Below are 13,497 nucleotides of genomic sequence, written 5' to 3'. Positions count from 1 at the left end.
AGTTTTCACTGAAATGATCAAATAAAGTCAACATTTCAGTCTTTACTGAGCTGTGTGGGGTTTGTTCAACTTTTAAAAGATGTCTGAATGGTGATATACACAGTGATAGATGTTAAGGACTAACGTTTATAATAGATACATTTGTATTGATTTTAAGATCTTTTCATAGTTCATACAATCATACGTATTGGGATCATTTGTATTAATGTGGACCGGAGGGAGTGGGTGACGAGCATAAGTTTCACTTTCCTTTTTTATTTCAATTCCAACTTTGGTCATGAAGAATATGTTTCTCTGTTGTCCACGTTCATAAAGCAAAGCAGCAGCATCAGAGCACGGTGCAGAGTCTCTAGATGACTTTACAGTAGTCCCTCGTTCTTATTAAACATCCATGTTGTAGTCCGCTGTATAGAAAACTGTGGTTTCCATAGTTTCCCCACAGCAGCAGACGCACACAATGACGTCCGCTGGCGCATCATAAACACGTCGGATAGTGAAAGTGCATTCGGATTCTCTAAAGTACCGCAGTCTCTTCTCCTAAGTCCTCTTGAATTCTCCTATCCACTATCCCTTAACCCCGTGACGTTTCACTCAGAGGTCAAGGAATAGACGATAGGGTTACGTTCTGTGGGACGTCACGTCTCTACTGAACGTTTTCGTTTTTCCCACAATTAGAAGTTGCCATTAGTAAACACATTGGTGTTATCAAATGTAAAACATATAATTAATAAATGGGTGAAAATCGCTGTCTATAATGCGCAGCATTAATATATAGCATTAATATATACCCACATGACAGCTCATTGATACTTTGTAATTCTACTCCACTACAATTCAGAGGTTAAACTGGTATTTTTACTCCACTGCATTTATTTGAGTTACTTTGCAGATTCTGATTAATTATGTGAAATATAAACAACCCTTAAATCAGACTTTAGTTACACCTGAGTAAAATTCAGGTAAGGTGATTGTCAAGTGCCAACAATCAGGAGATATTTGATAGTTGGTGCTTGAGAAGACTAAACATGTATCTGCAATTGACATGAATGGAAACAAGTCATAAAGTATATTAATTACTCGTTATTCTCTACTAATAGTTAATTAAAGACTGTATATTATGGCTATTTTGCACATCCCCTTCAAGATTTTCAAAGGTTTATTGACATATCATACACAACTACGGTGTAGTTATGCAATGAATGAAAAACTTGGGTCACAGGTTCCTCAACAGTGCATTACAAGACATCTATCAATATGTGTGTACCTCCACCATTAAACTGTCATATTCTGCACATTTCTTATTCTATCTACATACATAAGAGTATAATTAATGTGTATAATATCAGTTAAAATAAGTGCTTCAACATAGTTAACATTGCAGGAAAGCAATATATTAGACGTTAATTACTTTGTCAGGCTTAATATTTAATATTTAATGTTTAAATAAAGGTTAATCCGTTTTTCTGTTTTGCACCTCCTCCTATTAATATCTGTGCATCCTGCACTAAACTGTTTTATTGTAGAGATCACTTATAGTATCTTCTTGATTTTTTATATTCTATATTTCTATATTTATACTTTCCCCCTATGAAAGTATGTACTCTGTACAATAATTCAATAACGTGCTTTAACCACTAGGAGGTGCACACAAGGTGCACACAGCCATAATAACTTTGTATTATTAGTGTGTATGTACAACATCTGAAGATGTATAGTTTTATGCATGCTTTCACATCATTTTACAACATATTGCTATACTATTTCAGACTCAGTATTTACATTCTTACATTCAAAGAAAATCAGTAATATCTTTAAAAACTACAGTCCTTTTATATCAGCTGTGCACCGTTATGGTGTAAATATAACCTATCTATGAATTAGATCAAATGTAAAAGTCAGCCGAATTAGTGTTGATACTGCAAGGAGACGTATTGTGTGAAGAGAAATTGAAGATGTTGTTTAATTGTTGATATATTTATGATCCACGTTAAGTATTCAATTTCGGCGCCATTTCTTCCAGTTTTTCAAAAGGTCTTCTCATCAGGGCTCTCTAAATAAAGAACTACGGCAGATCTGTAATATGTAATGCAGCCGAACCGTGTATTACAATGCCGTTATGTGATGACTTTCAAAGAGAAAAACAAGAGCACTCGGAATTAAGTATTATTTTATACTTTTTAAATGTTTTCCGGATTTCATATAATATAAACACCAAATCCCAGCATGCATTGCGGCTAACACATCCAATCAGCGAGCTTAAAACCATAGCTGAGGATCTTGGGTAATCGCTCGAAATGCCTACGTCTGTTTCCGGTTATATTTATTTTGAGATTCAGTTCCTGACGGACGCCGAAAAAGCCCGAGATTATGGAATTAAACCAATAAATAAAAGCAAGGATAATTGTGTGTTATTGGTGAGTAAATAACAGTGTGTTATTTTGAAAAGAATAACAAATTAGAAGGAAAAAAATATTTAAAAATACAGATTTCAGTATCCTGAGGCTCTGAGCCCCATTTATTTTCCTCACAGACGACAACAAAAGTCCGAAAATATACGATTTAAAATAAAAGCAATAACTGTGGCTTGATATTGAGTAAGAACATGTTTTTATGAACCACACAGCTTCCGGTCTTCCACGACCCGACCGGAGAAAAAAGGCTTGTTTGAGACGCGTTGCGGCTCGCCTCGAAAGTAGACGAGAGTAGCCGGAGGAGGTCTCAAAAAGCTCGCCTGAAGTCGGACAGCTCGGAGTCGGCTTCTTCATCTTTTTCTTCTTCTCTCGGTTTTTTGGCGGATTGCAAACAGCTTGAAGGTGCATACCGCCACCTCCGGAGTCGGCTTGACTCGGTTTGCATTTATAAAGAATGCACACATGTGTTTAATCGTTAATGTCAGATATGTACTAAGTAAATACATTTGTTCCTGCTCAAGATTAGATTCAACTTTATTGTTATTGCACATATTACAGGTACTGAGACAACGAAATGCAGTTTAGCTTATAACCAGGTGCAACAAGCAGTGAAGTGGAAAGTAATGTACACAATCTACAGAATAACATATAGAATGAATTGAATGATGAATAAACAGTGGGGTATGAATGAATACACTAGATATCAGCCTGTGAGCAGTATGAACAGTGGCAGAGACGTGCACACATAAGAGGCTTCTCAATACTCAAATTTCCCCTCCTCGACTCCCCTCCTCGAGACTTAGTCCCGCCCACAGGAGATGCGAGCGGAGGACCGAGGAGGGGAACCGGGGAAAGAGGAGGGGAAGCAGCAGACGTTTAAAGAAATGAGAACTCCTCTCCTCTGAGCGGTCATATTAAAGCGACGTCCGTTCATTATTACGTGGCAACAGCTGCATCAGCTGTCGAGTGTTTTGTCATATTTTATAATCTCTGTTAGATCAGCTGAACTTTGTTCCCCCACATATTTACCTTGAATTCATTGAGAGTGCGGTATAATGAGACAATAACAGGCTACAGATGCGGACACACACACACAAATATATTTATATAAATATATGCAATTTAAAGTATGAGAGCACTCTCATAATAACGTAACACAATCAGAGACTGGATATATCCCCCCCCCCCCCCCCTCTCTCTCTGGTCGCTGAAATGGGGAATTGAAATTACGGGCCAAAAGTTGTATTTGCAAGTATTAAAAGTAAGCAGAGGACACCAAACCAACTGAGACCTGTCTGTCCGCCGCATCTGCGCACACACTGTACCACACACACACCTACACACTGTACAGGACATACCTACACACTGTACCACACACACACACACACACACACACACACACACACACACACACACACACACACACACACACACACACACACACACACACACACACACACACACACACTGTACCATACACACCTAAGCTCCTAAAGCATAATCAGGCTACAGCCGTTGTGTATTTTAGTATGTGAAGCACTAAATGTTCTTAGAAAAATATCGACTCTTTGTTTGTATATATCTACTAAACTAAAGCAAATAAAGAGAGTAGGTCTGTTATACTGAGTGATATTTATTTTACACACTGCTCTGCTTTCTGCAGGACCTCACAGCTGTTCTCACTGTAAACATCGCGTTGCGATGAGAGCAGTTTCTAAAATAATATCCAGGGGATGCATGCAGAGCTGTCATTGGCTGAGATAAGTCCGGCCGTGTGTCACGCCTCCACCGTTCCCGGAAATGCATCCGCGGAGGAGCCGTGGAGGAACCATCAGTGTATCCTCGGTTATAGCTCCTCCAGAGAGCCTCCTCGACGCTCGATCCTCGGTCCTCGGTGTGCATTTAGAGAAATGAGACGTCCTTCAAAATGGCGCGCTGAAATTCATTTCCGGGTCACTACCGGAGGACCGAGGAGTCGAGGAGTCGAGGAGGGGAAATTTGAGTATTGAGAAGCCTCTATAGACTCTTGGTAGTGCTTGAGCACCTGCCCGTTTTGCCCTCTGGACAGCAATGTGCCCTTTTGAAAGTTCGTTTTTTAAAGTTTAAAAAAAAAAAATTACAGTGTACTGTATGTGGCTCATGGTAACATCGATCAATTCTGGATTAAAAGCTTCTAATATATACAACAATGCCTCAAATACGCGTTGTAATTTTGTCAGACATCCCCACACGTGCCCTGGCTGCAGCCCCTCCCTTCCCTGCTCTCAAAGTGAACGCGCAGCGCGCAGAGCTGACAGTATGAGCAGTATGAACAGTGTGTATGAATATGCTAAGATATATAAAGTATGAAAACGGTAAGCAGTATAGTATAAAATATATAGATATTAATTTCATGATGATAAACATTGTGGAACAATGATGAAAAATGGGAATGGATGTGGCGACGTAAAACTGACACAAAACAACAACAAACTTTTGCCAGCCAATTGGAGAGTTTCATCAGCAGCACGTGGTAAAAACCACCAATGAGCGCTCAGCTCGAGATACCAGCGAGCCGTTTCCCATCAAGCATTTCGCTTCCGAAGCTCGTGGAGAGCAACTGCGCCAACTCGCCTCGCCTCGCTCTCAAGGCTGCAGGCGTCTTTGTCCCGCGAGATGTCAAAGTCTCATGTGGGCGAGCCTCCAGAGCAAGTCGGACAAAATGACTAACCATAATGCAACGCACTAGCAAGACGTTGATCGCAACTGCGCAGGTCTGCGCAGGTCTTGCTTGTCTCAAACAAGCCTAAAGACGTGCTGCAGCCTGCAGGCACGAAACACGTTACCAGTAGAAATACATTGCTTTTAAAATCGTGCTGTGCAACACGAAAAAAAGGGGCAAATCGTGTTGGTGAACACGAATCAATAGATTAAAATACGTGTTGGTGAACACGAAATGCCGTGAGACTGGGTTGGAAGTTGTCACGTGACTGTGAATTCTTTATTTAAGCTGAATTACATTAGAAACTAGTGACACTGTCAAAACCGTTCAACACATTTCCAGACTAGAATGAAGGCAGACAAAGTTTTTCAAAGGCTATTTTTTATATACTGGAAGCAGACAATTTTTATTAAATGTGTTTGCTAGGCTAATTTTATCCATTAGGCTACTAGCAAGACAGAAGAATGCCGTGTACTGTATGTCCTAAATCAGGGGTGTCAAACTCAAATTCATCGCGGGCCACATTAGCATTATGGTTGCACTCAAAGGGCCGGTTGTAACCATATAAATATACATGTATAAATATATAATATATACAAAATAATGTATTATAATTACATTATTGCCTCTGCACTGGATTATTATCGGATAGGGTAATAACTTAGTAATTAACTACGTCTGAAAGCAGAAGTCCAGGGCAAATCATTCTCTCTTCAGTGTGCATGTCACAGTGCGCGATGCATTGTGGGACATGTCGTCTGTAAAGTGGCATGTAACCGTATAAGAACGTATTATATTCTTTGCAAGCTCTTGCGGGCCACATCAAATGAAGTCGCGGGCCGGATTTGGCCCCCGGGCCTTGTGTTTGACACCCCTGTCCTAAATAGTAAAGTCAAAATACTCAACTCAACATTGTCGTTCTTGACTCATATTTTTGTCATGACATAACAGACACAAACTTGTGTGTCAATGCCAAAGAGTTGTGTTTTACTTCCTCCTCCGGTGATTTCCTTTTTGGAAACGTTTTGCAACATGATTTGGAAATGGTTCCCTCCATGTGTTTCCTGGTCACATGGGGAAAGAAGAACAAATGGTCATTTTAGGTTGTGTGACAGTCAATGATGGTTTTAAAATAAAAACAATATCAAGTTTTTAGGTTTAAACAAGACTTTTAGTGTACAGCCATGCCTGTCAGCCAGGTGAAGCTAAATGCTAATGTCAGAATGCTTACAATGTTAATGAATGCTTAAAGTGTTAATGCTATTATATTTGCCATCTTTCACCATCTTGTTTTTCTTTCTAACATTTATAAGTACTAAACACAACTGAGGCTGAAAGGAAAGTTATTTTTTGTAAAGTGACTGACTGAAAAACATTACCAGTAGGACAGCCTGCTGCTAGCATAGCTAAAATACTTGAAAAATAACTATACCAGAGATGAAAACTCTAAGAAAGAGCCATTTAAATCCATACAATATTTACAACTTGTGATGAAGTGATCAACACAACTTGGTTGAAAGTATTTTCTTTTATATCTGAGGTGCAATATGCAGTGTTGTCACATTAATCACTATGTTAAAATGCACAGTGTAATAATCTATTCAATCGCAACTCTTTCCTGTTTGTTCTGAAAATATGACATCGATTAGCAACAGCCATAAGTGGTCATAAAAGCAGTGGGAAAAAAACCTTTGAGCCCATAAATAGAGAAACAAACAGCCCTTCGAGGCCAGAGATAAGCCGCTTTTCAGTAAATCCTAATGAAAAGGAGGCCATAGGGAGATGAAAAAAAAAAATCAGAGAGAGATTACAAGACAGAACATGGCGTCCGTTATCACTCACCCAGAGGTTTAAAGGGCGGAGATATAAGGGCGCTAACAGCAATAGCAAACCTATAAACCTACATGTTGTCTGTATTCAATAACCAGGCTAAGGTAGCATTTTAATTGTTAGTTTTTTGGGCATGGCAGCTATCTGTGGTCCATAGAGTTGATTGCAAAACAAGTTCAATATCATAATCCACAAACCAGTAGGCTTTTAGTGATAAGAGAGGCTTTTCAAACAAAAGTCAATTTTTTTAAAGAGTGGAGCAGATCAAATTGGATGCAGATGCTTGCGAGGCTGTCTTGGATCTGAGATATAGTGAACACAACAATATAGCTAGCTCCCTTGCTTACAGTATTGCTAACAAACAGGAATTTTATTTTAATACCAGCCGACTGACTCACGTATTGTTTAACCACTAGCTCCCTTGCTTACAGTATTGCCACAGGAGTGGTTAAACAATACGTGAGTCGGTCGGCTGGCATTAAAATAAAATTCCTGTTTGTTTTTCTGTTTCCCTTATGTACTGCTCGAGGAACATAATTTGTCTTTTTATGCATTAAGAAAAATGGTGATAAAGAATGTTTGAATAGTAGACAAAAGTTCATAGAAATACACAAAGCAAATATAAAATCTGAATATATTTATTGAGCAAAAAGCAGCAGCAACGCATTATATATATGTTCACAGGTTGGCCTTGCAAGGCTCAAAACCTTCCTCTTCCACAAAAACAGTATGATACTTTTTGAAACAAAAACATATCTAAAGTGCTGAATTGCATCTGATGAAATTACAGGATTTTTCTATTTTACAGACTGTCGAAAATCAATAGATATTATACACAATTATACAGAAGCAACAAACTCACACTGCTATATATATATATTCATCATGAACACAAGTTCAGCATATTGCTATCAAAATCCCTTCTTAAAGATTGAGAATATTACATTTGACGGTCAACTGCGATTGAGCTTCACAGTCCTGGTTATGTTTTACACCTGCAGCTGCAAATTTCACCCATTCCTTGATAATTTCTTTAACAAAACATTTCATTAAGGCCTTCCCAAACATCTAAAAAAAAAAACATCTGCAGATCCTTGCTTAGTTTTAATTGATACATCCACGTCTATCCCGAGTGTACTTTTATGCCACGTTGAGAGAATTCATTAGATGTTTAAATAAAACAAAGGAAAGTAAGCCCCCACTTCCATCCCTCATAATGAACCTCCTCATCCCCCCCCGTCCCTTTGTCTCTGTGGCTCAGAATCAGGCCGATTTTGGTGACGCATCACTGGCTAGCCAATGGGTGCCCAGAGTTAAGGGTTGTGTCCTGAGCCTAGCATCATTGAAACGGCAAAGTGGGATATTTGCTCAGTGTTGTTCTAGTGGGGGGGTGAGGGGGAGGCGCTTGTGGCATGGGCAGAGGCACGTGGCGCCCAACGAGGTCTCAGCCTGTCACGCGACATCACATCAGACGGTGAACAGGCATGCTCACTTTCTAAACTCTACGCCCTGCAGGAGAAAGCAGGACATGCAAAAATGCAAAAACCAAGCCGCCTCAAACGTGTCCATGTTGCAGGGGAACAAAGCGCGATGTCTTACATTAACCGATATATACCCATGTCACTGAAGAAATAGGTCTTTAAAACCTCAATAATGTAACCTGTGTGAGGGATTGACTCCTAATGTGGAGGGCCGAATTCCCCAGACCCATTTCTTCTCTAATTTGCAATCTACTGACATCACTTTAAGGCACATTTACAAACTAACCATACAAATAATAATAATCCCTCATCGCTACGAACATCCTTCAGTTGTATAGTCTTACGACATGCTTTAACAGTCCATCGTTATGGTTTCCTGAAAGCCTACCGTTGGTAATCCAATCTCTAGTAAAGACGACAACATGCTCATAACAAAGTAAAAACTGAGTTGTTGAGCATTTTCTCCTTACACCTTGACATTCCTTCCTCCAATACCTTTATTGCACCAACCCCCTATTCTGACACTCAAACAAAGCCATCTCTTAACCACATTTTTGCAAATTCACTATAAAGTTGGGCTTGCATGTGCAGATGGTTCGCTAACCGGAGAAAGAAAAAAAAATACAGCTGCAGGCCCCCCGTGCCAAACAAGGACCTGTTTAAACTCAACTTCAGAGACAGACTTCATTTTGTAGAGAAACAAGAGTGTGTTACTGATCAGAGTTAGCAATCAATATTTTCCACTGTACATCTCAAAATATTCACAGCTTTATTAAAGCATTACAAAATAAAGTAATACAGTCATCATAAAAACAGGATACTTATTCATTTTGCATTGATTAAAAGTCTGCACACCCATGCAATGTTCAGTTAAATGTTTGCATTAACATGTAGCAAATTATATTGCAGGAAGGGTTCTTAACCAGGGTGCTTATTAAGGTCGTCACACATCATTTTAACAGGACTTCATTGATTTGTGTTAAAACTGTTTAAAATCACAGGAAACAAAAACCATTACAAAATAGTTAGTGAGTAGTTTGAAAAACACTGTACCGATCTATAGTAGCAATTCAAACTTTTCTGCACTTTAGCACAACTATTCACTGAATGTCTGACACATTTCACAAGTATATCATATTGGCAATTTGTGAATACGGATCCCTATCTGTTCACAAGGCTCTCTCATGAAGCAAAAACCAAAAAAAAGTTGGGCTAATTGTTATCCCCTTTAAAACATGGGTCTGCCATCACTTTGTTACAAGGTACATCTCAATTGCAGTCAGCCTTTCCCTTACTGTTCATCATTTAACCCCATTTGGTTCAGGCTTTGAGCAGAATTCACAGTTATAAGAGTATTTTTCCCTTTTTGTAGCTCAGAACAGTATTGACAGCATCTTGCAAGCATGTTCCTTTGTAACAACTAACGGTCAGACCCAGTCGGCAGTCAGCTGGTTTTGATCAACCCCCAAAACCAGTCCATAAACCAGTCCGATCCATCCCCAAACCCCCCTCCCCCCCCCCCAAAGAAAGAAAAGTGTGTGGTCCTGGAAGACACCGCTGTGTCTCTGCGGCGTCTTCCCACCCCCATCTCGCTCCACCTCCTTCGCTTCTCATTGGTTCATCCATCATCTCTATCATCAGAGCAGCCGTGTGTTTTCAGGGCGCAGGCTGGACGTGGACCTTCTCAGTCATCTGTTTGGCACTGTAGTAGGACAGACTCAGGCCCATGATGGCCAGCATCATGGCGATCTGGTTGACGGCACGGTCTTGTGGCTGCGTCTGCACCTCACCGGCAACTTGCCTCTGCAGAGATGAAAACAAACCGGGCAAAGGTTAGAGGTCAACCAACGGTGGAAACAAAGACCCATTCAAAAACGGGTTTCTTGACAACAAAGATGTCGAGGCCAGATTGGTCAAACCTGTAGAAAAGCAAATATTTTGTGCTAAAAAGGCATCTCCCTTAGAAAAAAGAAAACATCTGCTACTTGAGTTCAAACGCTCTCTGCCACGCGACCCAACCTTTGGCAGGAAAAGTGATTAAACATTTAGGAGGGGGAGAGACTTTAGCCATAGGGAACACAATGTTCTGTCCACAACATAAAGTACAAGAAGCAAAACATGCACCCAAAATCAATCAGATTGCGGTGTATAGAATGACTGCCTATTAGATCAGGTCCTGCTGTGGGGTCTCTACATGCACAGCTCTTCTTGCCCGTAGGACCCCTTGGCCTTAAGCAGAGAGAAAGGGTCAGCATTAATAAAGAGTAAGCTGCCCATACTTACAGATATCCAATTAATCTAAATATATTATACATAAAGACAGACCCCATTAGCAAACTGCTGAGGTGATGTTTTCAGATTAAATGGCAGGTTTGTTGATCATAAAAAAATATATATATCTTTAACTCATTATATGGATATTGTTGGAAACATTTTCTGGCAACTTTTATATGGATGGAACACTTTTTGCAGAAGTTTAGCAAACTCATCTACTTATTTTTTTTCAAGACATTTTAATGTAGAGCACAATGTGAAACTGGACATGATAGAAGTCCAAAGAAAAGCAGTCCTTTGTATTATACTCCAACAACTATGCGGCATCAACAAAGAAAAATGTACAGTCGCACCAGGGTGTCAAATCTTATGTAAGAGCCAGTCACTTTTCTACGGTCTGCTGAGCTTTTGCGTCAATGCAAAGCCATACGAGCAGACACCCTTTGCCTCCAAATTAGTGTCAATGAGCCAACAAAGACTTTACACAATGGTGGCGACATATGGCGGGTCACTACCGATGAGTAGATTATGGTGACAGTGGGAGGAACAAAAGAAAAGTAGGGGAAATCGTTTTTAGTGTCACCCCTAATTATACTAGTGATGAAAGCAAATTGTGGGTCACAGACAGCGGGCCCCTTGTCTGAGCAGTGTGCACAATTATGTGTTGTGTTAATGCCTCCATAAGCAGAGTATACATTTAATGGGACTGTTAACAGAAACAACACAATTGGCCCAAAGTGACCACGAGGCCCGTGGAGCTCTAAAGCGAGTATTTAAACCCTACGTTACTCATACAGATGGCTATGTGGAGATTAGTGATAGTGTGCAAAGATAAAGCGACACAACAGAGACTACGTTCAAATACAGTTTGTACATTTCATTCGTTATCAACATTGTGGTGAAGCAGCACATACCTGGAGGAGGCGGAAGTATCCAGGTGTCAGTCTGCCCAGTCTGATGATCATGTCTGATGGTGTGGTGTGAGGTGGGTCGAAACAGAGGGAAGAGCTAGGGGGGGCTCTTAAGACCTGCAATGTAAAGGGAGAATTCACTAAGTAATTGAGCCGCAATCTGACAGAAACATGTGTGTTTCCATTTAAGCAATACAGCTAGTACATAATAGTCATCAGAGGCGACGGTGAGTTACTAGAATCCAAGCATTGCTCAACTGCTATAGAAGCAGCAGACACAATCTCCTCTCCTTGCCAAACATTTAATTGAGTTCTTCTGCCGAAAGAGGAAGAGAACATTGACTTGCAAATGAATGAAAACCATCTGATCCATCTCCCGCCTCCAGCCATGGCACAAAGCGGCCCAATGTGTACGGCAACACAACTTATACCGACCGTGTGCTAATACATTTATTTTAGCGCCGATTACGTTGCTCACCCGGAATGCCCCTTAAACCCCATGCTTATTAAATTATTATTTTTAACCAAACTAACAGTGCCTCTATTCATGCTACGCCATGACATGAAGCAGCAAAGAGAACAACAATTGCATTTATTCACACATGAAAAGTCCCATCAATAGATGAAAAAGGAGAGTTCCACAAATGTTGGACTATCCGAGAACCAAAGAAAAGCATATAGGAACGATGGATGTCCAACCATGATGTTGGAGAACAAAGTAACCAACAAGACATGATTTAACTTTTTCAAACTGGTGCAAGATTTGGGAAAGAGTCGCATCGAAAAATGTGTCGCAGAAAGACAAGAAGAAGGAGATGAGGTTGTGCCTTGCAGAAGCAAACCCCCAGGTGTAAGCGTCACACACGACGACCAGATAAATCCCTTTCAGGTATCGACAACTGCATTTGTGGTAAAGGTTTGAGGGAAGGCGAGGACTGAGGATCCGGTTTAAAGCATTACAATCCCAACCTGGTTGGAGTTGCACCCTTTACGAGGAAAGACACATTTAATCCAACCTTCAACATCCTGAAAAGTTGGTGTTGTTCGACAAAACCCCACAGGTTGGGATTCCTCACCTTCCAGGTCGTTTGAGAAAAAGCCCAAAACAGAGCAGCAGGATCTTTATACTTCCCAGTCACGCTAAAAAGATCCTGACAGATGCCAAACAGAGTGATGAACTTGAACTACTGAGAATTTCTGCCCTGCGCTCCGCCTTTTCATACAGCTCCGCTCTCACCCAACCAGATCTACGGGCTCGGCTTCAGCACACACCCACATGCTGTCAAAACACATTACTCTCAGTGGGTCGCTTTCCCAAACACACCCCTTCCCTTCTCCTTCCAAAACAAGAAACACACTTTGTGAAATGTCAAAAGTGATTTGCTCAAGGTAAAGGGGATTATAATACAAAAAAACAATACCGCGCGACAGTGCCTTCCTAAAGCAGCATGCGTGTCAAAGTGTAGCATTACATAACCAGAATGGTGTGCCCATTTATTCTAAAAAGGGAGCACAAATTAATGTCACAGATCTCATGACTCCAACAAGAACACAACAAACCTCAAGATTGGAAACACGGTACAATAGAGTTCCTCTTTTTTAACCGTTCTCTTTTTTTTCGTGCGTTTAGATTGCTCAAATGGCTGAGTGTGTTATATAATCGGTTTCCATTTCATTTAACGACGAGATGCACTAGCTCTTCATACATGCTTGAATGATTGAGACAAAGCAATGTTTACATCACGCAATTTCAGTTCTCACTAACATCCACATGGATTTGTTAGTGATGGGCTGTAACTTCAATAGAGCATTAAATGATCCCAATATTTGGGCTTCGGGAGGAGTTTGGTCTCGTCTTGAGCAAAAGACAACACAAATCATCTGCTCCA

At 40.4% G+C, this 13,497-nt stretch overlaps 1 protein-coding gene across 1 annotated transcript; it reads right to left on the bottom strand.

Annotated features, from left to right (window-relative positions):
• Positions 1 to 9,175: 9,175 nt before the first annotated feature.
• LOC139435349 (putative transmembrane protein ZNF593OS) lies at positions 9,176 to 12,812 on the bottom strand. The gene is made up of 3 exons (XM_071205949.1): positions 12,625 to 12,812; positions 11,612 to 11,725; positions 9,176 to 10,226 (listed from the first exon to the last, which is right to left on the bottom strand). Exons 1-3 carry the CDS (start codon positions 12,631 to 12,633, stop codon positions 10,080 to 10,082), a joined length of 270 nt encoding a protein of 89 aa, XP_071062050.1. The 5' UTR covers positions 12,634 to 12,812; the 3' UTR covers positions 9,176 to 10,079.
• Between the last annotated feature and the right edge of the window lie 685 nt (positions 12,813 to 13,497).

The sequence above is a fragment of the Pseudochaenichthys georgianus genome, chromosome 16 (genome assembly GCF_902827115.2).
Source record: "Pseudochaenichthys georgianus chromosome 16, fPseGeo1.2, whole genome shotgun sequence".
NCBI classification, from domain to species: Eukaryota; Metazoa; Chordata; class Actinopteri; order Perciformes; family Channichthyidae; genus Pseudochaenichthys; species Pseudochaenichthys georgianus.
This window is presented reverse-complemented; position numbering and strand designations above follow the sequence as displayed.